General features: G+C 47.8%; 1 protein-coding gene across 2 annotated transcripts in view; it reads left to right on the top strand.

Annotated features, from left to right (window-relative positions):
- The first annotated feature begins 435 nt into the window (after positions 1–435).
- Positions 436–25,492, top strand: part of LOC119465289 (uncharacterized) — a 37,218-nt gene continuing 12,161 nt past the window's right edge. The window contains exon 1 of one of the 2 annotated variants that reach the window (XM_037726084.2): positions 436–646. In XM_037726084.2, the coding sequence (XP_037582012.1) occupies positions 580–646 (67 nt within the window). In that variant the 5' untranslated portion in view covers positions 436–579. Of the gene's footprint in view, positions 647–23,353; positions 23,409–25,492 lie in introns of those variants that run through there. The other variant, XM_049655690.1, reaches the window with a different exon arrangement.

Raw genomic sequence — 25,492 nt, 5'->3', positions numbered from 1 at the left:
ACTAAATGCTTTTCACATTTTAGGTCTTCCTATTGTGTTGTATTGTACAAGTGCACGTAAATATATATTTCACATATAACATACAAACACACACATATCCATATATTATGTACATACCTATGCATATATCCATATGCATGTGTTTAGTGAGGATGAAGAATACGGGTAAGCAGCAGCTCTTTGTCAATAGTGACAAACTTTCTTTGGTAATACGTGATGGCTCAGCAGCTGCTGTCCATTGGTGCATTACAGCGAAAAATGTCATCGGCCAGTTGGCATCCAATTGGTCTACTGGGACAATATCCTCGGGCAGCTACGGAAGAGAAGCCGTTGCAAAAACAAGGCACTGGAAATAAAAAAGGAACAAATGCAAGAGCAGAACAACAACGGCGGCGAGCACAAAGAAACCCCCTTGTGCCTACATTCGGCGCAGCGGATTGTGCGGCGCCTTAAAAACTGACCGCGTCCACAACAATAGAAATGAGAATCAAATGGGACTGGGTTGTTTCGCGATACACGCACTGAGTTTTCCTCGCGGCTGCTAGACTTGGTTAACCACGGCAGTAAACTTCCAGTGAAATGACCCCATTGTATGCATTGAAATTGTTGGCTGTTCTCAAGGCAGTCTCCTGGTACTATGTAACAGGTGAGTAGTGCTGCTCATTTTTTCCCTTATGAAGATGTCTGTGACAGCAATCTGGACAACCAGTGGTACGTTCCATATTTATAGAGCAGCCATCTGGATAAAAGGTGCGCTGTACTTGCACGTCAATAATTCCTGATACGCACTGTAGTGAGGAGTGCTGTTGGATTTATTCCATACCAAACTAAGAACTGTACGTGCCTCGCGCGGTTTTGCAATATAAGCTGCATGTAGAGCACTCTTCTATCGATACGTTAAATTAGGTTCCTTGTCACACTGATATCGTTGTGCAATCGATGAACATAATATTCATAGCCGACACCAAGCTAGCAGATTAAAATTAGATTACTGTACATCTAGGTAATAAATAAACAGACGCATCACTTCAGGACATTTCATTCTAGAGTTCAGGACTTATTAAATGTAATGTTTTATTGCAAATCACTTTAAGGCAACAATCATGATTAAACATTGTATTCGCTGTTGGCATTAATATTCCACATAGAATAATATTACCTACGAATACATCCCCGCATAATTTCGGCTTTTCAACCGACTGGGTTGGTCCTCATTTCTCACACAATGTTCACGTTTATACTTTATGTAGCAAACTTTATACTTCAGATAACCTATCGAAAACGTATTTCCGTCGCATATATCTTCTGTCGTTTACCCAATACAAACATTTCGTTACAAAGCCAATCCAGAATACGCTCAGAAATCGCTGGCAAAGCTAAATCATACTACTGACCCTATCCGAATGCTCAACGCTAATTTTATAAGGGATGGAGTTAAACACTTTAAATGCCGTTGATGAGACGTTTGGATACACTGTTTTTAAAAGAAGTGCTAAGGACGAGCCTGTTTTATGCACATGCTTGGGCGCTTTTTTTATGTACCAGTAATTAGCTTGGCTCCTGCAATCTGTTCAACGTTATTGCGAGTTCCCTATTTGGCTGCTGAAGGGCCTAGAGACCCTCTTTATACGGCAGAGATATTAAAAATGGCGGCTGTAAGTCACGTGTTGCCCGGCATTCATTTGATTGAGCCGTCAAGCTCCGAAGAACATGACAGCAGGCTCCCAGATGACTGTACCACGTAAAGAACGTCCATCAAGCTAGTGCATGTTTTGTTGAAAAAGTCTAAGCCACAGTGGCAATGAAGTCCGAGAAGAAACACGCTTCTGAATCAAGAATTGTGTTATGCGACTTTAATTCGCACTGTGTTTGGGATGTATTGTGTGAAAGCAGCATTTCAATCTTCCATAGCTACTGTTCAAGAACAATTACGTTTTGCGTTCGCGAGCCTTTTTCAACAAACGTTTCCTCTACAAGATACGTGTAGAACCTTGCAGTTGAGACGGAACTCAGTTCCTATTAACTCAGAAATTTCTAGTTAATGGGCGTGGTTGGTATTTTGTACCTTCAGACACAAGTTTACAATGAACTACAATCGTGCTGTATTTATTTCAATCTTTTAAAAAAGTTTCTATCTTGATGTACAATAGTATTGACAATTTCAGAGGATCATTTAAGACTTCTTGCCATCAAATCTACAGCCAAAGCGCTTATTCGTGCCAAAGATACACTTATAGAATATCAAGTAGCCCTCTTGCAAGTTGTTCTCTAGTGGAGGTCTCCAGATGTGTTGTTACCACATAGACTTCCGGATGTGGACAAAAAGCGTAGGGCAACAAGAGTCCTTTCAAATTTCGCAACAATCACTGTTTCAATCATATGCAGCAAAAAACCCCGCAATGTTGCGCACATGACCGCACTACTGCAAGCACTGAACCATCGCGATGGCAAATGCAAATTTGAAAATGGCTCATAAGTGTTGCGGTGTTCAAAAATACGTGGCACATCGATCAGTTATGATCAGTTCATTAACCTTTTAAGCTATTTGAAATTTCCAACATTACCTTACGAAAATCACATTTTTTTCACCTAGAAAATACAAGGGGTGAATATTTGTCTGCTACAATGACAGTTGAATACAGCACAGTACAACTCCTTTAACGATGACATAATCGCGGTGAGATATGTCATCGTACTTCAGTTCGTAAAGCAAAGTAATAACTTCAACAGAAATATACAAATGTTGTCCAAAGACTGCAGTACTGTCCCAAGCTGACATTCAGCGCTTAATTTAAAGAATGGATAAAAGTATAGAAATGACACATTAGCATTTACGCTGGTGGTGAGGTACAGCAATCACGACGTGGTAACGGTAGCGTGCCGTTATCTAGATAGCTGTGTTTTCTAGATAGTTGTGTTGGCTATGCGGGAAGGCCCAAGGTTGGCAAAGTTCGGGCATCTCTGTGAGCTGTAGCGACGCCCTCAGATGAGCGAGCTAATTAAGTCAAGACACAAAAATTCAACCCTCGACACTGCTCCAGTCTCATCGGCTTATATAGATTCACTCTCGGGTTATCATCCCTTTGGCTTACGGTATGAGCGGCAGAAAAAGAACGATTCACTTGGTCACACCACCGGAGTCATGATTTCATTTTTGGATCGTTCCATCCAGTGCATTACCTGTGCAAGTAATAGCAAAAAGATCGCAGTTTCGCCCGAAATTCAAAGCATTCATTGCGATACCAAATTAGTGGACAGCTAAACGAAGTAAGGTCAGAAGCTTTATCGGCCACATAATTTTGTGAACATTTATAAGCATACTAACCAAATTGACAAGCATGGTCTCACGCGCGCACAAGCAAACATGAACGCATCTCACTCGATGACCACGGGAACTCGACAAAATGCTGGAGCGAGTAAGCGCGCCAGCAGCAGAGAGCAAATTGACCTTCGGGCCGGCGCTCGCATCAACGCGAACTCTGTCCCCACCGCAGAGGGCTTTCAAGATACAGCGGCCATAACGGGCGCGCGCTGCATCTAACACCCTCCCCCCCTCTCCTCCCCTTCTTCTGGAGCCTCGCGGCCCGTGGGCGCGCGCGAGTGCTCGGGTCGCCCAAAGTAGACCCCCCCCCCCTCCCTCCAGAGCGTTGCGCGCGACCGGAAGACGGTGCGCTTCCTGCCCGCTTCCTTCCCTTGCGTGTTCGAGATTGAGCCGCGATCGCTGGCTCACCCTCGCACGCTTTTAAACGTCGCACCCTCGCTCGCTGATTGAAACGAGGCTGCGACGTGCGCAGGGTGTGCTCGTGGCGACATACGTGGCTTTATCTCTACATCTATTTTTCTGCTGCATTCGTGCGTTGCGCGCTATCTTTGTTTACTGACTGCCATCGAACAAACTCAGGCGAGCGAGACACTCGGGGCATGCTGCATATCATCCCTGGCCCAGTAGTAACAAAACAGTCTTGCCCTATAGATGTTTTCGCGAGATCTAGTTCAAGCTACATATAATCCTGGACATATTATTAGCGAAACCAGCCGGCTGATGACAACTAGCACTAACGAATACAAAGCTGTGTGAATCCAGCCCAGTACTACAGCTGCCACAGGCCGTGACAGTTGAAATATTATTGCGATAGCAATTATATGGACACTCCAAGCATATTTTTGCCTTCGCCGTCGCCGTGAGGTCCCGTATAAAGTCCAGTGGCGGCAAAATCGTCGCCGAGCGCCCTACGCTGCGTGTGCGAGTGAAAGCGTGCGCAGGTGAGCCGGCAACCGCAGCTAAATCTTGCGCACGCGAGAGAGGAAGGCGGCCGGAAGCGCGTGGTCTTCGTTTGCCCCCTCCCCCCCCCCCTTCCCGTCTCCATCGCCTGCTCCCCGTGCCTCGCGCGTGAGCGAAGACCGTGCTCTTTCGGCCGCTTTCCTCTCTCGCGTGCGCGAGATAAAGCTGCGGTTGCCGGCTCACCCTCGCACGCTTTCACTCGCACACAGAACGGACGTCGGGAGGTGACCATTTTATCGCGGTTGTACTTTATACGGAACATCACTACGATGGCGATGGCGACGGCAAAAATGCGCTTGGAGTGTCCATATAATTGCTATCGCAATAAAACCTCGACACTGACTCGTCGCCGCTGTTTCCTTAGACATCAAAGGGACCTACGACATCTTTTATGAAGCCATTCTAGATGCCCTAGAAGACAAGGGCGTTGGCGGCCGGCTCTACCTGTTGATTGTGAGCTACCTCAGTGCCCGTTCCGTTTACATGTCCACGCCGGAAGGAGACTAATCGCCATCAGGTATGCCGTGGTGTTCCTCAGAGAGTTCTCAGCCCAACGTTATTTAATGCGGTGGCACCGATTGGCCTGGTGAGTGAACTTCCAGCTCACATCCGCATCAGCGCATATGCAGATGACATCTACATATGTGCTTTTGGTACAACATGCCCAGAAGTACGTGCGAGATCACAACGTGCTGTGTCAACTACTTCAGGAAACATACGGCGTCAGGGTTTACTCTTAGCTGCTGAAAAATTTGTTGTGTTTGCATTCACGCGGAAGTCCGTCTGCCACTACCCGATCTCCATTAATGGTGTTATGATAAATTATGTCACTCACCACAGATTATAGGGCAATATCAATGACCGCGGTGTGTCATGATCGAGGCACGTTAATACGCTGAAGCAAAAACTCAATCTGTTTTGCCATCTTCACTTCGTAGCAGGCAAGAAATGGGCCCCACGTATGACTCCTTACTACGACTTTATGAGTCTATTCGTAGGCTACATTCGCTACAACCTCCCGATACTCTCTAACTTGAGCATTTCCTGCTCACGGACATTAGAGAGCGTTGAGGCGCCAGCACCTAAAATATGCCTTGGCTTGCCACGGCGTGCCTCCGACAAAGGCACAATTGTGCACATCATCGATATACATGCCTCACAAACCCATTTACGTGTGTTTACGCTTGCTCACACGACACCATCTCCATCCATTGACGTCGGTTCGGCATGAGCGGCTGCACAGCAGTTTCACAAGTGCACTCCGCTGCCATCAACCCCACATAGCATCAGGCTATGCCCTTCCCTATCACCCCGTCAAACCACCATGGGGGAAGGTTCAGCCTTCGGTACGCCTGCATGTTCCCAGCATACTAAATAAATCATTGGTTCCCATTAGCGGACTACAACAACTTGCTCTGGCATAGATCTGGTCAGAATACCAAACCTGTGTCCATGTCTACACTCATGGATCCGCGTCATCAAAGGCATCGACAGCAGCTGTGGTGATTGATACCGGCCTAGTAGCTGACCCGAAGTTTCGATCTAGATCATATTGTTACGCGAAGGACTTGAGAGTGCAGAAGGCGGTCTCGGGCAATTTCCCTTGCGTGGGCAGCGCGGGCGACGGCATCAAGTGCATATTCACTGGTCGGAACTGCGTGAGCAGGGAGGGTTGTGTCGAGGGGCAGTGCTGGTTCTCGGCCGAACAGAAGGAAAAATGGCGAATAACCGGCTGTGTCGTGGCTCGAGGTATTATACGCAAAGGTGACAATATTTTTACATCAACTGCTGTGGAGCTTGTGGCTATTCGGGAAGCGATTCGCCACATCAGCGGCGAACGACCTCAAGAGTGGTGCATTCTTACGGACTCATAACCCGCGCTGCAAGTTTTGGGGTGCTTCCTACGCCACACCGCAAATCAGGCTCTGTGCCTACATATCACCAAGCTCCTTTCAAGCGATCAAAAAAAAACATCACTGAATAGTGTTCCAATGGTTCCCGGGACACTTTGGGCTCAATCGTAAAGAGATGGGCGATGCTGAAGCAAGGCGCTATCTCAGCAATGGCCTGCAAAGTATAGTGCCATTCTCTAGACCGGACATCACGGGCCTCCTGTCAGAATTAATGATGAGTGCGACGAGGAGATATTGGGCCCAGCCATACGCTCGCCACGTCCGCATGAACAGGCTGGATCCCACTATGCACTTTTCTGTTCTGTGTGGAATTCCACGCCATCATACCTGCCTGATACACAGAAAACGATTAGGTGTGCTTTCAGGCGCAAGTACTGGCACATCATTGGACTGGCAGAATCCGTAGACTGTTCATCGTGTGGCGTTGTAGAGACTATTGACCATGTGCTCGTGGTGCACCCTGTGCTTGCGCGCGAGAGGCTGACACTGGCAGCTACCTTGAGGCATTTAGACAGCAGGCCACTGTCGGAGGACCTCCTGCTAGGCGCATGGCCGGAGAGTTGGCAGACGACAGAGATAACGCGTGCTCTTTTACGTTTCTTGGACGACACGGACCTGGACTCATCATAACCCATCATCATAACCGACATCTAAAAAGGGTGATGAGAAGGGCAGGTATGATGAACCGACAGTGACTGAATCGGTTAGCGTGGTGGTCTTGCAACCCAAAGGTGGGTGGTCCAACTCCGCAGCCCGACGAGCATATTTAGTTGGGAAGAGCCTTACGCGCTCGGGCTGTCGGCGTCGTAAAGCAAGCGGCTCGTGCTCGCGCTCGCGCTCGGCACGAGCGTTCGTCGTCGTCGTCGTCTTCCACAGCTGTCTGCATTGCCGCTCATCATTCCAGCGTAGAATTTTACTTCTCCTCTGCCGTCGTATTGGGGAGGCCGCGTTTACGGGGTTATGAGCCATTGCTTAAGGCAGTATGAGTCCATTAGTGGTGCATCACTGCATGCTTCGCACCTCCCCAGGTTTCCCGTTAGTGCAGCTGCATTTCGCTCAATGGGTCATTTGACACTTACGCATAAGATTTATTTCACAGCTCAAAGCGAGCCTACGACTTAACTTCTGATAACTGTAAGAACTAATAAAAACTAAAACAGTAAGAAATGCGTCTAGGATGGGCCATGAGAGGCAAAAGACTGTTTGTTGTGACCCTTCATTCTTGAATGTGTACCTATCTTTCTTATTTTCAAGCGGCCTGGGTTTTTTTCGTCCGCCGACATCAACGCCAACATACAACACCGACACCAACACAAGGGAGGCTATACAAGCTTCGCTTGAAAAAGAAAAGTGATAGCATATATAGCATAGAAACAGAATCGTTGCATTATGCCTACCTACAGTTTAAAATAAGCAATATCTACAATCAAATGACGGCTTAATTTATTCTATTTTTCAGTGACAAGCCGTCTTTTATAGCATGTACCATTATAAATAAGACCCGCGGGAAGCTGACATACAATATAATAAAGCTGGTATGATTTTAAGATCTTAATCAGTATGCGCACCACTTCTGTGTTTTTGAGGGATAAATAGTCAGAATTTCTTAGAAGTATGTATAAGCACGCATGTGGCGCGTGATCGCTGAAATGTAAAAGTAGTGGTTTCAATGAATGAAATGTTTTTCTAACTTAGCACTCTGTATTTTGCATTGTTTCTTCTTTTTTGCTTGCGCTGCCAACGTTTTTCACATAAACAAGGGAACCATCCGACTCAAGCCAACGTTTCCAGAAGCTAACTTATTTTCATCAGGCCAAAGACAAGTCTCCGTGAAGGAACATCGGCTCCAGTCTGACGATCCCCACGCTCGCGCACCATTGACAACTTGAAGCATCTTTCCTACGACAAACCCTTTGTCTTGCCACAAGAAGACAAGGTTGCTAATACAGAGATCGGATCCCCTCAATACATGGGAATCTGTCATACCTATTATTTCCAGTCCTGCAACACACGCTGCCGAGGCCCAACACATGGGAAATGTAAAGTGTTCTTTCAACGCTGTGCAGACCCCGCACACTGCTGTAAGTGGGACATTATTTATAATGTGTTAGTAGTTAGTGGACAATCACAGAGGAGAGATACAAGAAATCTGGCTGGACTCCCGCCGCAAACCGCTGGCTGGACTACTTCCAGAAGGAGCAGACGACCTTCTTTCGCTATCTAAATAAAAGATATAGCGAAAAACCACGTTCTTTTCGAGAAGCACAATATCTATAAGAATGATATAGAGTAAGCGTAAGAGGAATATTCAAAATATGAAAAGCCCGGAGTCAACAGCGCAAAGGATAGCGAAGCTAAATCACTATTTCTGGGATATACAGAAAAAAATATATTGCATTGTATACACTGAAGGTCGCCACTGACACGATACACTCAGTTCCGCGGCACACAACAATATGACACTCAACAACGGCTTATGGCCCACCAATTCACACAAAAGTCAACCGGATACCTGGTCAAAACGTTTCGACTACCTTCGCGAGCCTAAATGTCATAACATTCAAAAATATTCATTTTTATGAGCTTGACTCAACATAGACAAACGGCCACGGGGGGATAAAGCATGTCGGCCAGTATGACGCATACTAAGTGCAGAAAGTATTAAGATTCAAGGTATGGGAAATCACCTTGAGAGAGCAAATCTTATGTACCTGTCGGTTTCCGAGAGAAAGGTCTTCCTTGCAGGCACGATCTTTCCAAGATTTTCTGCGTGCGAAGGTCTCATCACGACTTTCATAATGGTCGCGAGACACCGTGTGATTAGTATTCTCCTCCACATAAATATGACGGCAGAACTCCACTCATGATGACTGTCGGTGTAAACACGATTGAAATTTCAGCAATATAGCGACAGACGATTTATTTGCGATTAGCATTGTTTGCAAACTTGAACCGTTTTGATCCTATCTATCTAACCTCTTACGCCAACCCATTGACCCAAGTTGTGTACTAGCTCGGGCCACCATGGAAGTGCGGTTATTTCATTATCCTCATTCCAGCTTGGTGACCTGACTCATCATGATGTCCTCGTCACACGTTCTATACCGGCCTTGTGGTCAAACTTGTGGTCAAACGTTGGGCCGCTAGGTATGTGATTGTGGTCGTGATGCGTCGGTCGGGGTCATTGCATCGTCATTATTCCAGCTCTATCATCTGACTCTCGTCAGGCCATTGTCATCGTACTGTCGTAGTGCCTTTGCTGTCCCAACATCACTCCAGCTTTCTACTCCGACTCTCGTCATGCCAACGCCTTCACGCCATCGTCACCATGCAGGTTTCGCGATACACTTGTCTTCGAGTCACTCTCGTCGTGCCCTCTTCGTCATCGTATTATGAAATCATTGTCGTCATCACGTCATCGCTATACAGTCGTCGTCACGCCTTCGTTGTCATACCATCATCACCATGCCTTCGTGGTGATTCTACCGTCATCGAACTAAATCCGTCATTCTATTCTCGTCATGTCGTCATCGTCACCCCATCGTCGTCTTCCCCGCGCTTGTAGCATTGTCGCATTACCATCGCCATCATTTCAGTAACGTCATCGTATTGCCGTCATGTCATTGTCATACCGCCCTTCGCGATTCCATAGACGTCAATTCTCCTTCATCATTCAGGCACAATGCTGATGTCGTCATTCAGTCGCATTTGCGCCATGGTTGTCGCGTCATCGTCGTCATTGTATCGTTGTCAGGCAACAGCTATCCCATATCGGCTGTCATTCCGTCGTCGCCTTACTGGTTCCTTGATACCGTCGCCGTCACGCCACTGTCAAACACTCGTCGTCATCTCATGGTCCCCACACGTTGTCCGATACCGGACTATGTCTCATATAGCCGAAGCAACGGAAGCATCAGATTGACCGGTGCAGTTGTTAAATAAACGTGACTTTATAAATAGGGTGTGTCGCTATATTGCTTAAATGCTATTCATATTATCACCGACAGTCTTCATGAGGTGAGTTCGGCCGCATTTTTGTAAATGCAGACGTTCTAAGCGGTCCTCTTACGGTAGTGAATGTGCAGGTGTTCGCACTCTTGCACAGAAAAAGAGGAGAAACAATGGTGATACGAAAATTGTGTGAGATAATTCTTTCTTAGATTTTAAATTAAATATGTTCTTTCTCGGTATATGTTTCCGAAAGCTATGGAATGCCAGTATACCGGAACAAACTATAAGAAATTTTAGAGCTGTCGCAGTGCCGTATTTCGTAAAAGAAAGTGGTGCGAATCTCAGGCAGGCAATCTGCGCCATCTTTCAAAAAAATGTTTCCCCAATTTCTGCATGATCGAAGCAGTAACGTCATCGCATTGTCAGTATGAGTCGCAGGATCGAAGCGATCCTCCAGCGATCGCATTTTTCGAGAGCTGAAAGCACCTTGTTGCTTTGGTCTCATTGTTCGCTTGCTGAGGCACCGATTGCCGCAACTACGCAGGTAAAGCGAGAGAAAACCGTGCATCCCCCTAAAAAACCCCGTGCCAAGCCGTCCACTCCATGGGCTCGCAGGTGTCGGCTACCTTTGTGTATACCACAAGGCACGAACAAGTGCAATTGTTATGACAAGAGTGGCGCGCAAACAGCGTTTTAGCAGAACAATTACACAGCACGCATTCGCTGTGCATATTGCATTTAAGCTTCATTTCATTTCAGTATATTTCGTTTTCTCCTACGTACAAGGATTGAGTACTGAAAATAGAAGGAAATGGTACAGACCGTAAGGCTGAAATAAAATCTGTTTCGCGGAATGCGGACCATTAAATAAAAAAACCTAACAAATATGCAAAATCATTTTCAACACCGCTGTGGGAAATGCATCCTCGCACCTATCCCGTGAATTGAGCATTCGTAGTAGCAGGTGGCACTCATTGGGCTATCAAGAAAACACCCCAACTTTTGCATTTTATTTGAATGCTATTGTGCCAGCAATGCGACGGGAAGACAAATTTATCATCACAGCAACAGCAAAGTGACATTTAGAAATTGCTACGACTAGCTCTATACATTGCACTTCGACGCTTACACTTAGTGAACATACCCCGCAGGGGCGTCTGCGCCAGCAGGCGTTTGGTGTGTTGCGACACCACGGACCCGAGCACATGAGGGTCGGACCCTCCCACGCTTAACCGTGCGTGGCTTAGCCGTGTCCGGGGAAAAGGGGATCCTGGGGGTTGAGCCGAGGCCGGGTGTTTGGACCTTTACGGCCCCTCGGTGGAGGCAACACACCTCTTTGGCCTCCGCTTCGCGTAGACGGCACCCCCGGACTGACCCACCCGGGGGAAATCGGTAGTCGCCTTTTCCTGTCCCCCTCTCCAATCTTTTGTCTTTCTCTCCCACTTTTCCAACTGTCCTGTCTTCTAGTCACTTCTTCTCACTTCCAAATTTCCAGGCGGCAAAGGTTAACCTGGTGTAGCTATCCAACCTTGGGTATTTTATATTAGGTTATAGCGGCGATGCATGGCTGGCGTCTGCAAGCATTCCATCCTTGTAGCGTCCCCTTGTTGGGCTCGGTGGTGGGTGGCTACCATCGCCGCCGAATTTTCCATTTTTACATGGCAAATGCTTTTCCCGCGCTACCTGATCGCTCCCTGAAAAGGGGGCGCACCGATGAAAGTTTTAATTTCTTTTTGAAACCACAGCAGTCTTTCCCGAAGTATCACGTCATACACAGCCAGCATGAAACTAGGACAGTCCGAATGATCTCGCCATTTGTTGTAGCCAAATGTCTCACTGAAGCAATAGGCCCAGGTTATAAAGTAACGAAGATGGGAAGCGGCGATCTTCTTCTAGAAGTTCGCGACAAGCCACAGTACGACAAGCTTTCGAAACTTGTGGCGTTTGGAGACATCCCCGTGTCTGTGGGCACCCACAGGTCAATGAACACAGTGCGCGGTGTCGTCTCGGAGGACGATCTCCTTGAACTAAGTGAAAGCGAACTACTTGAAGGATGGCAAGACCAGAACGTAGTCAAGGTGCAGAGGATAACACTAAGGCGAGATGACAAGCAAATACCTACCAAGCACATTATCATTACTTACGGAACTAGCAATCTACCAGAATCAATTGAAACCGGCTACTGCAAGCTTCGTGTCAGGCCATACATCCCAAATCCGCGTCGATGCTTCAAGTGTCAGCGTTTTGGGCATGGGTCGCAAAACTGCCGAGGGCGCGCTACTTGTGCTAAGTGTGGTTCAAATGAACACGCTTCTGACATCTGCACTTCAGCAACCCACTGTGCCAACTGTGAAGGAGATCACCCCGCCTACTCGCGAGCGTGTCCCTCGTGGAAAAAAAATGTGGTTGATCCCTCTTATATAGGAATTGGTATAGAACACGAAAGTGAAACGTGTCTTCACAGAAGTAGTGTAATGTTTATTGCACATTGATATATAATGTCTATTGGTGTTTTGTGGCTAAAGCGCCCTTAGGCGTTGATGCACCCACGCTGACGCCTGGTGGCACGTCTCCTCCATCACGACTACCAACGTCGATGACCATGAGCAACCGTCGTGCATATGGAAGCTGCACTACGCTGCACACGCTAGCACAACGCGAAAGACGAAGCACGTAACTGACACACTAATACAACGCGCAAGACAAAGCACGTAACTGAATCGTCACCGAGTCAAATCAGCGCGTACAGCGCGTCGTAATTGCAGCCTCCGCGATCAACTTCAGAAACATTTTCAGAGCTAATTGCGGAGGCCACGCTCCGCTGTGCTGAGTGCGGTGAACGCCACCTAGGTGGCGTTGGTAGTGCTTCTTGATGCCAGCGTCCCTTCGAATGCTGGCATCGAGGCGTCGTAGTGCTGAGACCACCGAAGCGTTCACTGTCGGTGCGCGTTAGTGTCATAATGCAGTACTTCTCTTTTATTGCGATAGCAATTATATGGACACTCAAAAGCAGATTTCTGCCGTCGGCGTCGCCGTCGCCGTGAGGTTCCGTATGACGTCATTTGGAGAAGAAATCGTCGCCGCGCGCCGAACGCTGTATGTGCGAGTGAAAGGGCGCGAGGGGCGCGTCTTTCACGGGGAGTGAACGCACGGCGGAGAACAAACGCGCGTTCTGCGCCGTGCTCGCTTAAGGGCTGCAGAAGTAGGCGTCTCTGTTCTCCTTCACAATCACCATGTATGTAGAGCAAACGCGCCTTCTTCCGACGACCGAGAGGCCGTGGGGGAGGGGGAGGGAATGGAGGCGACGTTTAGCTGCGGCACGCAGTGCCTGTTTATATCAGAGGCTCCGGCAACAGTCACCAACGCCGCACGAATTTTGAGCGAACGCGGGCAAAACGCCGATGGCGTCGACAACAGTTCTGCGTGTTGCCGATGCTGCTGCATGTCCAAGTTTATACAGCTGATAAAGCTAATATCATTACTCCGTATAGCTCTCTACAAGTTTGCTATCGCAATTGATGCTTCGCCTTTCAGGTGAAACTGCGACAACTTTTCTGCTCGTAGGCGGCGGCACCGCCCCGAGCAAGAGCGCGGGAACACGGAGGAGTGTTAGATATATAAGGCGCGTCTGTGTAGCTCTCTGCAAATGCGTTTGCGGCGCAATGGGTTAAACGCTCGGCGATCTATCGTCGCGGACCGAGAGGTCGTGGGTTCGATTTCCAAATTTTGCATGTTTGTGGAACATTTTCTTCTGGTTTCTTTCTTTGTATTATGTTCGTGTATGTTCGTGTGACGTATTTCCGTGACGGAAATACGTCAGTGAAGTCTTGGTGGACCCCGGCATAAAACACTTTCGTGTTAAAAGAGAAACAAATTATAGAACTGAAAGTCAAACTGAACCTATCTTTCCCAGAGGCACGTAGGCGTTTCTATCTCCATAACCAGTCCAGTCCTTCATACTCCGATGTGGCGCGCCGGGGGGCAGCGCCACATCTTTCGGCGGCTGCCCAAGTCACACGGAGTGTGACGGCGGTCACGCCATCAGCCCCCCCGGCTGGAGCAGCCAGGGCTGTTCCGCCCCCTGCCAAGGAGGGCCAGCAGACCCGCGGGCCTGCTGGACCCAGGGCCACTGCCCGTGCAGTTCGGCCTGAAACCCCCGCGAACATCCCCGCTGAGCGGGCACTGTCCACCGCCTCAGACGAGGTGATGGACACAAGCAGACCACCGGCGTCTCAGACGCCCAAAGATCGGTGCAGCTCCTTGGAGCGCACCGGGAAGAAAGGAAAACCACGCATCACGGGGCCTGGAAAGGTCTCGTGAACTAACTTCTTTCTTTCTGTACACACATCACCAACTTCTTTTCCATTATGGATACCCAAGTATTACAATGGAACGTGAGAGGACTTCTACGTAACCTTGACGATGTTAAAGAACTCCTCCGCAAATTCAGTCCAAAGGTGATGTGTGTACAAGAAACACACCTAAAATTAACACAGACGAACTTTTTAAGGCAATATGTCACTTTCCGCAAAGACCGCGACGACGCTCTCGCCTCGTCAGGGGGCGTGGCCGTAATGGTCGATAAGGGCGTTGCATGTCAGCAATTAAGCCTCCGAACGTCCCTTGAGGCAGTTGCTGTCCGAGCAGTGTTGTTTGGTAAACTAGTTACAATTTGCTCCATCTACATTCCCCCTTCCCATCTTCATCGAGCTTCATCGATGAACTTCCTCCGCCATACATAGTCGCTGGTGACCTTAACGCTCATCGCCCCCTGTGGGGCGACTCTCGTTGCGATGCGCGAGGGCGCCTTATAGAAAATTTTCTGTTTTCTTCAGGTGAATGTGTATTGAACAAGAAAGAACCTACGTACTACAGTATTACACATAACACATACTCGTCCATAGACTTAAGCATAGTGTCGAGCACTCTAATGCCATACCTGGAGTGGTCCGTCCTCAAGAACCCCTATGGAAGCGACCACTTCCCAATTATGTTGAACTCAACGAAACGAGATGGATGCTTGTCACCACCTCCTCGATGGAACATGGACTCGGCGAACTGGAAACTGTTCCGAGAGCTAACACACTTAGGCCGTGATGACATTGTTGCTCTTAACGTGGACGACGCCGTAGCATATCTAACTGGTTTTATTATTGACGCTGCTACAAAATGTATTAAACAAACTAGTGGACTGGCTCAGAAGCGCCGCATTCCTTGGTGGAACTAAGAATGTCGTAAAGCGCGCAAAAATCAAAACAAAGCTTGGGGATTGCTTCGCGATTCTCCTACTGCCGAAAATCTTATTAATTTCAAACAGGTTAAATCGCAAGGCAGAAGGACACGTCGACGTGCAAAGAGAGAGAGTTGGGAAAGGTACATTTCTGGAATAAATTCCTACACAGACGAGGCAAAAGTATGGAACAGGGTGAATAAATTAAAGGGCCGTGAGACGAACCCGCTGCCCTTAGTGAGTACCCAAGGAGATGGCCTGGAGAATCAGGCAAACTGTCTGGGCGAACACTTTGAATATGTCTCCAGTGCATCTCATTATACACAAACATTCCTGAGGTTCAAAGAACGCGCAGAGCGACAGTCCCTCGATCGGAAATGTGCCCGAAATGAACATTACAACTGCCCGTTCAGTTTAGCTGAACTTAAAGCTTCTCTTGCTTGTTGCAATGGTTCGGCACCAGGTGCTGACCGTATCATGTATGAAATGATCAAGCACCTACACCCTGAAACACAAAAGACACTTCTCTCTCTTTTTAATGTCATGTGGGCTGCTGGTTCCATTCCATCTTCTTGGAAAGAGGCTATAGTAATCCCCATACTTAAACAGGGCAAGGACCCGTCCTTACCTAGTAGCTACAGACCCATTGCTTTGACAAGCTGTCTGTGCAAGCTCTTCGAAAAGATGATTAACCGGCGCCTAATCTGTGTCCTAGAAAGCAACGGAATACTAGATCCTTACCAATGTGGCTTCCGGGAAGGTAGGTCGACTACAGACCACCTTGTCCGCATCGAGGCAATCATAAGGGATGCCTTTATACACAAACAGTTTTTTCTCTCCGTATTTCTTGATTTAGAGAAGGCATATGACACCACATGGCGCTTCGGTATTATCCGAGACCTTTCCGCTATGGGTGTCCGCGGCAACATGTTGAGTACTCTGCAAAGCTACCTTTCTAACCGTACCTTTCGTGTAAGGGTGGGCCAGGCCTTGTCTAGGTCTTTCACCCAGGAAACTGGTGTCCCGCAGGGCGGTGTGCTTAGCTGTACACTGTTTATTGTGAAAATGAATTCTCTACGCGCGGCTATTCCACGAACGATGTTCTATTCTGTATATGTAGATGATGTCCAGATTGGTTTTAAATCGTGCAACTTTGCTGTCTGCGAACGACATGTCCAGCATGGCCTAAATAAAGTAGCTAAATGGGCTGATGAAAACGGTTTTAGGTTGAGCCCACAGAAAAGCACATGCGTCCTTTTCACTAATAAGAGAGGAATAGTACCAGACCCTGCTATTGAGCTGTCTGGTACCACATTACCTGTAAGCAAAGAGCACAAGTTTCTAGGCATCATATTGGACTCAAAACTCACATTCGTTCCGCACATCAAATATTTGAAGGCTAAGTGCCTGAAAACAATGAACTTATTGAAGCTGCTGTCGCGTACAACATGGGGCAGTGACAGGAAATGCGTTTTGAACTTGTAAAGGTGCCTTGTCGTCTCACGACTTGACTACGGGGCGATAGTTTACCAGTCTGCTGCACCCAGCGCTTTAAAAATGTTGGATCCTGTTCACCATTTAGGAATCCGCCTCGCGACTGGGGCCTTCAGGACAAGCCCCGTACAAAGCCTTTATGTGGAAGCGAACGTGTGGTCGCTCCACCTTCAGAGGACTTATGCCAGCTTTACATATTTCCTTAAAATAAATTCAAACCGTACACATCCTACCTATTTTACCATAAACGATACCACATCTGCCACACTATTTAATAATCGACCAACAGCGAAGCAGCCCTTCTCGCTACGCGTGAGAAAGCTCAGTGAAGAAATGGGTGCTGCACTACTTGAACATTGCCTAATGCCTCCAGCGAAGCTGCTACCGCCGTGGCAGTGGCAGCTGGTTGAATGTGACACATCGTTTATTGAAGTCACAAAACACGCGCCAGATGCACACATTCAAATGCACTTTTTAGAACTAAAGTCAAAATACTCTTGCCCTGAATTTTACACAGACGCATCAAAGTCATATGCTGGCGTTTCCTATGCGGCAGTCGGTCCGTCTTTCTTGGAATCCGATGTACTTTATCCCCACACAAGCATCTTTACGGCAGAGGCCTATGCAGTACTATCGGCGGTGAAACACATTGATAGATTGAAACTCCAAAAGGCTGTAATATTTACCGACTCTTTAAGCGTTGTTAAAGCGTTAACGATGCCGCAAAAACATAAACACCCTGTAATTATGAACCTCTACTCACTGATCTGCTCTGTTTATGCATCTAAACAACAAATCATAATATGCTGGGTGCCTGGGCATAGAGACATCGAGGGTAATGTTCTTGCCGATCAAATGGCCACATCAATAACATCGCACGCTATTAATCCTACCGCTGCTGTCCCTGTAACAGATTTGAAACCTTTCTTGCGGAAGAAACTGCGAAGCTACTGGCAACGCTTGTGGGATGCGCAAACAAATAATAAGCTTCACTTGATTAAGCCACAGTTAGGTTTCTGGCCCTCTGCATCAAAAACACGGCGAACTGATGTCCTATTCTGTCGCCTCAGAATAGGACACACATATGGTACCCACAATTTTCTATTGAATGGTAATGATCCTCCAACCTGTGGTAGATGTGGCGAGAGGCTCACCATTCTTCACGTCCTCCTGGAATGTAGGGAAGCCGAGAGAGAGAGGAAGAAACATTTTCCTCTGGCATACCGCTGTTCTATCCCTCTTCATCCTGCTATGTTTCTTGGCAAAGAACCGCTTTTCACTACCAAAGCAGTCCTCGCTTTTTTGAATGATGTTGTCTTGCATGTTATCAGCCCAAGAAATACGTAATGCATCCTCTCTCAAGAGGATGCCACTGTGATAATAGCTCAGTATAGCACATGCCTCCAGGCCCTTACATCTCAAGGGCTCTGTTAAGGCATTAGTGTTTTTGAAACCTTTAGCCTCTGACATATCTTAGTATATCATCAATCTTTCACAATGCATCCCTCGTATCCATAGCACACTTTATTAGTCATTGCCATATTCTTAGTACCTATAGATTTTACGCATTTTACAGCGACTCTTTTAGGCCTCTTTACAGCCATGCCACATCTGTTTTATCCACACCTTCTAATTCGCCATTCATGTACCACTGACACGTCATTATCATCGCCTTGGCGCTCTTTGGCCGCATCTGGCCCTTGCGCCAAAAACTCCAACAATCATCATCACTTAGTGAACATAGTGAAGGACTAATAGCGGGAAAAAGACAAAGACGAGAAGGCGACGTACACAGCGCCTACGTGTACCAGGCGTTCTCGCATTTGTCTTTTCATGCTATTATTCGTTCACTATGAATCAGAACCAACTAGCCCACCAAAAAGCCTTAATATTCGTTTAGGGCTGTTTTCTTATTGTTCATCAAATATCAGTGTTTATTTTCTGCTTGCAACTTGCAGCCTTATGTCTGTAGTGTCAAAAATTTCAGAGCTTCATAGACAGACAGCAGATAACATCAACATGATCGAAAAGCACTTGCAACAAGAAACGATTAGGAAAACAACTACAAATAAATACCGCACTCAATAACTCTGCGAACACATCCGAAATTTATATCCTACCTGCTCGGACACAAGCCAACAGTTAAACTTTGGTGTCTCAGATTTTAACTGGGTAAAGGGCCATGATGTGGCGGGAGCCGGTCCGACGTGGCACAATACGCGTCCGTTTGAGCTCGGACGTGACGCAGACGTCAGCCCTCGTCATTGTCGCTTGGCTAGGCAGGTTCCCGCTGTGGCGACAGTGCACCGGTGACTCACATGGCATAGGACGTGTTCGTAGTCGGTAGTGCACCGGTTCGCTAACGTGACCTGGTGGTTTGCTCTATGGCGTTCCACGTTGGCACATGACAGCTTCACGGGGCTGGACCGAGGCCGTGGAGAACTGCCACGGCACCATAACCGGCACTCAGGAGTTAGAGCTGTCGCTGGCCATGTGTGAGATGTCCCCTCTCTGGTCCGGGTTCCTGATGAATCCCGGTCACTTCGCCGAAGCACAACTGCCGATGTTACTGCACCAATTCATGCCCACGTCCTCACTTCCAGCTGATATGCCTTTCCTCGCTTTCCTACTTTCGTCCGCCTGAGTCGCATGATAGTTTCTGGTAACAGACACGGACGTTCAGGCTAGACATAGACAAGCTTCGCTTGTAAAAAATTAGGAGCCCTTCTTCTGTCGAGGAAATGGGGGTCAGCGAAGCTGGTCGTGGGTTTCTTCGGTGTTCCTGCAAACGAATTGCACTGACGAGTACCCCATTGTGCTGGAACCACAACCAGTCACACGCACTGCAGCTGGCTCCGAAGTTACGGTTGAGAAACTCGTGTTGAAGCCTGTCCGTCACACCGGGGAAGTTGACGCTAGCGTTGCCGAGGCGTGCACCACTGTCGTCGGGTTCCTGGAGGGCTTCACGACGCTGACTTTTGTCCTCAACATCGCGCTGCCGCAACTCGGTGTCGGTGGCTCTTCCCTGGCATTTGGCTTCAACATCGCGGCCCCTCAACTCTGGGTCCACGGCTCTTCGCTGACGTTCCCAGTTGAAAAATACACCAGACCGTGTCTGGTGTTTTTTATCGTTTACGCCAGAGTGGTTTTTCAGACACGGGTCTTGTGTGTCTGGTGTGCCTGGTGTAGTGTGTTTTGTGTGCCTGTCCTGGTGTTTACGGTGAGCCCAGTGTGGTGTGTTTAGTGTCCTTCCGTGGTATTCTTGGGAGTTCGTCGTTGTGTGTTTGGTGCGGTCGCCTGGTGCTTTCTGTATGCTTGTGTGGTGGCTTCTTGGGACCGTTGTGTGTAATTTCTGGTGCATTTTCAAAATTCTACCTAGCATAAAGTATCAATATATTAAGAATGCGTGAATCACACAACCCTGCAGTATGCATACTTACTATAATAACCAATTTGTTTACGTTTATTCTGTAAATGACAAGTTGCTGCAATATGCGAGGCAGAACAGCAGTGCAAATATTGGTTTTGTAGCTGGATCAGTCCTGCGCTCTCCTCGAGAAACGCCGCTCATGCTGAGAGCTCGGGACCTGAACTAACGGTCGGTCCAAAAGGCTGGTGCCTAATAAACGCCTTTGCAAGTGGTGGAGGTGCTGGGTGCGACCCCGTCCCGTAACTCGCGACGAGGAAAAGTAATCGTCGCTGTCCAAGAGGCACGGGCTGCGGCGCCGTGGGAGTTCAGTACCTAAAATTAAATTTAGTGCCTCCAGTACTAAATTTTCTTGTGCTTCCCTTAAACAAGGAAAGCTTCCGTCTGAAGCCAACGTTTCCACAAGTTAACTTGTCTTGGTCAGCTCAAAAACAAGTCTCCATAAGGGAACGTCGGCTCCAGTCTGACGATCCCCTCGTTCGCACACTGTTGAGCACTTCAAGTATCTCTCCTTCAACGAACCCTTTGTGTTGCCATAAGAAGTCAAGCTTGATAACCCAGAGATCGGACCCCCTTAATACTTGGAAATCGGTCATACCTACTATTTTCGTCTTGCAACATTCTTCTTTCTGGGATTTTACTTGCCAAAACCAGTTCTGCTTATGAGGCACGCCATATTGGAGGGCTCCGGATTAATTTTGACCACCTGGGGTTCTTTAGCGTGCACTACAACGCAAGCACACGGCAGTCTTGCAACAAATGCTGCCGAGGGCCTAACACAGTGGCAATGTTGGTTCTTCTTTCAACGGTGCTTAGATCCCGCATTTTACCCTTCATGTGGCCTTATTTACAATGCATTAACATTCGTGGGACAATCACAGAGAAGAAAACCAAAAAAGATGCCTGGACTACCACCAGAAAGAGCGGAACGATGTTCTTTTTATATCGAAATAAAATAAATATTTAAAAACCACTTCGTCTTGAGAGGCACCAATCTCAAAATAATAATATAGCTAAAATATTAGAGGCATATTCGAACTATAAAAAGCACGGATTGATCAGCGAAAAGGAGAGCGAGGGCAAAGTACTATTTCATACATGTACAGAAACATACATTTCATTTTAAATACTGAAGGCCAGCCCTGACACGATACACTCAGTTGTATAGCACACAGCAATACAACACTCAAAGATGGCATGTGGCCGGTCAATTCGCCGAAACGTCAACCGTACTCGTGGTCAAAATGCTTACAGTACATTCGCGAGCCTCATGCCTTGTTATTCTAAGCGATAGATTTTATTCTATGCCATGCCGCCCTCCTAGCACTGTCGTATTACCATCGCCATCAGTTCAGCAACGTCATCGCATTGTCGTCATGACGTTGTCATACCGCCCTTCGTGATTCCATGGACGTCAATTCTTCTTCGTCATTCAGGCGCAATCCTGATGTCGTCATTCAGTCGCATTTGCGCCATGGTTGTCGCGTCATCGTCGTCATGGTGTCGCTGTCAGGCAACCGCTATTCCGTATCGGCTGCCATTCCGTCGTCGCCGTACAGGTTCCGTGATACTGCCGTCGTCAGGCCGCTGTCATACACTCGTCGTCATCTCATGGTCCTCACACGTTGTCCGATACCGGACTATGTCGCATATAGCCGAAGCAACGGAAGCATCAGATTAACCGGTATAGTTCTTAAATAAACGTGACCTTATAAGTAGGCTGTGTCGCTATATTGCATTGCTTGAATGCTGATAATATTACCGTTGAAAGTCCTCGTTAGATGAGTGTTGCGTTATTGTTTTATGCAAACATCGTAAGCGTTCCTCTGACTGGTGTGAGCTGCAGGTGTGCACACTCTGACACAGAACAAGAGGCTAAACAGTGCTGATACGAAAAATGTGTTAGCATCTTTCTCCTATTTTAGGATTTCTTCTGTTTTTTCTGGGTAGATCTTTCCGAAAGCACTGGAGTGCCAGTATACCGGAACAATTTGTAAGGAACTTCAGAGTTGTCGCAGTGCCGTGTATGATTGAAGCAAGTGGAGCCAATCCCAGGCACATGAGCTGCGCCAACTTCAAAAAAAAAACGCTTTCTCAATTTCTGCATGATCGAAGCGACCGCATTTTTCTAGAGCGGCAAGAACCTTGTCGCTTTGGACTCATTGTTCGGTTGCTAAGGCACCGATTGCTGCAACAACACACGTAAAGCGAGAGAAAGCAGTCCATCCCCCTAAAAAAACCCGCGCCAAGCCATCCACTCTATGGGCTCACAGTTGTCGGCTACCTTTGTGTATACCACATGGCATGAACAGGTGCAATTGTTATGAGAAGAGTGGCGCGCAAACAGCGCTTTAGCAGAACAATCAGAAGCACACATTGGCTGTGCATACTCCATTTAATTTTCATTTTCTTTCACTATATTTTTTCTATTACGTACAAGGTTTGAGAACTGAAAAATAGAAGCAAGTGACACAGACTGTAAGCCTGCAATAACATCTTGTTCGCCGGATGCTGTCCACTAAGAAAAATAACGAATAAAATGAGTAAATTCATTTTCAACACCACAGTGCCAAATGCATCCACGCACTTATCACGTCATTGAGCATTCCCTGTAGTAGGTGGCACTCATTGTGCTATCAACGAAACGCCTTGACTTTTGCCTTTGAATTCAGCGCTATTAAGCCAGTGATGCGACGGTAAGACAAATTTATGTGCACAGCAACAGAAAAGTGACATTAAAAATTGCTACGACTAACCCTATACATTGCACTTCGCCGCTTACACTTGGTCTCAGTGAAACAGTGAACGACTAATAGCAGAAAAATACAAGGTCAAGAAGGCAACATAGACAGCGCCTGTGTGCATGTACCAGGCCTTCTTGTACTTGTATTTTCACGCTATTATTCGTTCACGATGAATCAGAACCAACTAGCCCACCAAGAAGCCTTAATATATGTTTAGGGTTGTCTTTTTATTGTTCAATAAATATAAGTGTTTATTTTGTGTTTGCAACTTGCACCCGTATGTCTGCAGTGTCAAGAATTTCGGAGTTTCATAGACAGGGAGCAAACCACGTGGACATGATCGAAAATCATTTATCACAAAAAACGAGTAAAAAAACAAAGACAAAGGAGTACTGCAATCAATAACTGTGTAAACACAACCGAAATCTATAACCTACCTGCTCGGACACAACAAGCCAACAGTTAAACTATGGTGTCTCAGTTTCTAACTGCGTAAAGGACAAACAGCTTGACGGTCATGATGTGGTAGGAGCCGGTCCGACGTGGCAGAAGGCGCGTTTGTTGTAGCTTGGACGTGACGACGTCAGCCTCTGTGGCAGTCGCTTGGCGGCGTTGGTTCCCGCTGTGGCGACAGTGCGCCCGTGACTCACATGGCATAGGACGTGGTCGTAGTCGGTAGTGCGCCGGTTCACTCACGTGACCAGGTGGTTTGCTCTATGGCACTCCTCGTTGGCACGTGACAGCTTCATGGACCTGGAGCGAGGCCGTGGAGAATTTCCACAGCACCATAACCGATACTCAGGCGTTAGAGCTGTCGCTGGCCACGTGTGAGACGTTCCCTCTCTGGTTCGAGTCCCGTATGAATCCCGGTCACTTCGCCAAAGCACAGCTGGTGAAGTTACTGGACCAGTTCATGCCCGTGTCATCACTTCCAGCTCTTCTGCCTTTCCTCGCTTTTCTACTTTCGTCCGGCTGCTTCGCACTTCACGTGTCTTCTTCGTATTACAGCGCAGCTGTACATGACTAGGATCCGGGGATTTCTTCATCTCCGTCAACAGACAATTCAACCAATCCCGGCGGAAGGCATGCGCCGCATACGCCGCTGGGTTCGTTGCAGCACCAGAAGATGGCGCTCGCCTCCGCACATCCGCGGCAGCGACGGCGCCGGCCACGCGGGGGACAGAAAAAATTCGTCGGCCCTTCCACTCCGTGAAGGTGGATGATAAGCTAAGCTTATCAGCATCCCAACAAATGAATGGTAAACGTACCCGTTTGCAGTGGTGAACGCAGGCAGTTTTTTGGGGGGATCAAAGATTCCTCACACGTACCGCAAACTCTAAATTCACCAAGGTCTTCTCCACTAGTAGCGTAATCTTCATTCAACGCTTCTAAAGCATTGTGTCGCCGTTCGTCGGAGCGGATCACACTGAAGAGTGACAAGTTGTTGTCGAACCTCAAACGCTTGCGTTCGATGTCTCGACTTTGCTCGGTGGCGTCGTTAGCAGCATCCGCCCGCCATTCGCGCTTATGATTCTTCAAAATCAAACTCGCATTTTAACAGGCAAGAAGACTGGGAAGAAGCCGTCGGTAGCGACGAGCTTCAAGTCCAACTTCGGGCTGTCCAAAGGCCTGCGACAGGGCTGAAGATCACGGTCTTTCGCTCCCGGCGCGTGTGCGGCCCGCGACTACGTCAAAGTAGTCCCTTAGGATCAAATAAAGTTTCTTGTCCGTCCGTCCGTCCGTCCGTTAGCCGCAACGCAGCCAGCTGTGGAAGAAGACGACGATGCTCGAGCCATTGCTGATGATAGCTTCTGCCAACAGACACGGACGTTCAGGCTAGACATAGACAAGCTTGGCTTGTAAAAAATTAGGAGCCCTTCCCCTGTCGAGGAAATGGGAGTAAGCGAAGCTTGTCGTGTGCTTCTTCGGTGTTTCTGCGAACGAATTGCACTGGAGAGTACCACATACTGACGTTTGGCCTCAACATCGCGCTCACGAAACTCGGGGTCCGCGGCACTTCCGAAATTTCGGTTGGGATTCGGAAGCCCTCAAGCTAGAATCGGCACTTCGACGATGAGCCCTTTCCCGAGCGCGTTCACTCTGGATGGATTCTCATGAAACTTCTTCAAAATTGACTCTGTCTGTTGCGTAAGAGGATAAATGGCTCATACGCTGATTCCGCAATGGCTCACACCCCCGGAAAGGCGGCCACCCCATTACGACGAGAGAGAAGTGAAATTATACGCTGGAATGATTAGCCGCAACATAGCCAGCTGTAGAAGCAGACGACGGCGACGAACACGGGAACAGTGGCACGAGCGCGTGCCGACCACTGTGCAGCTCTGATAGCAGCTGGTTTTTTAGGGTTACATCTCCGGCGCAGGCTATCGTATACAATCTTCGCTTCAAAAAAGAAATCTGAGAGCTAGCCTTCGCGCATAGCTTTCTCCG

Source organism: Dermacentor silvarum, chromosome 9 (genome assembly GCF_013339745.2).
Source record: "Dermacentor silvarum isolate Dsil-2018 chromosome 9, BIME_Dsil_1.4, whole genome shotgun sequence".
In the NCBI taxonomy this organism is placed as follows: domain Eukaryota; kingdom Metazoa; phylum Arthropoda; class Arachnida; order Ixodida; family Ixodidae; genus Dermacentor; species Dermacentor silvarum.
The sequence above is the reverse complement of the archived record's forward strand: the minus strand, read 5'-3'. Positions and strand labels throughout refer to the sequence as shown.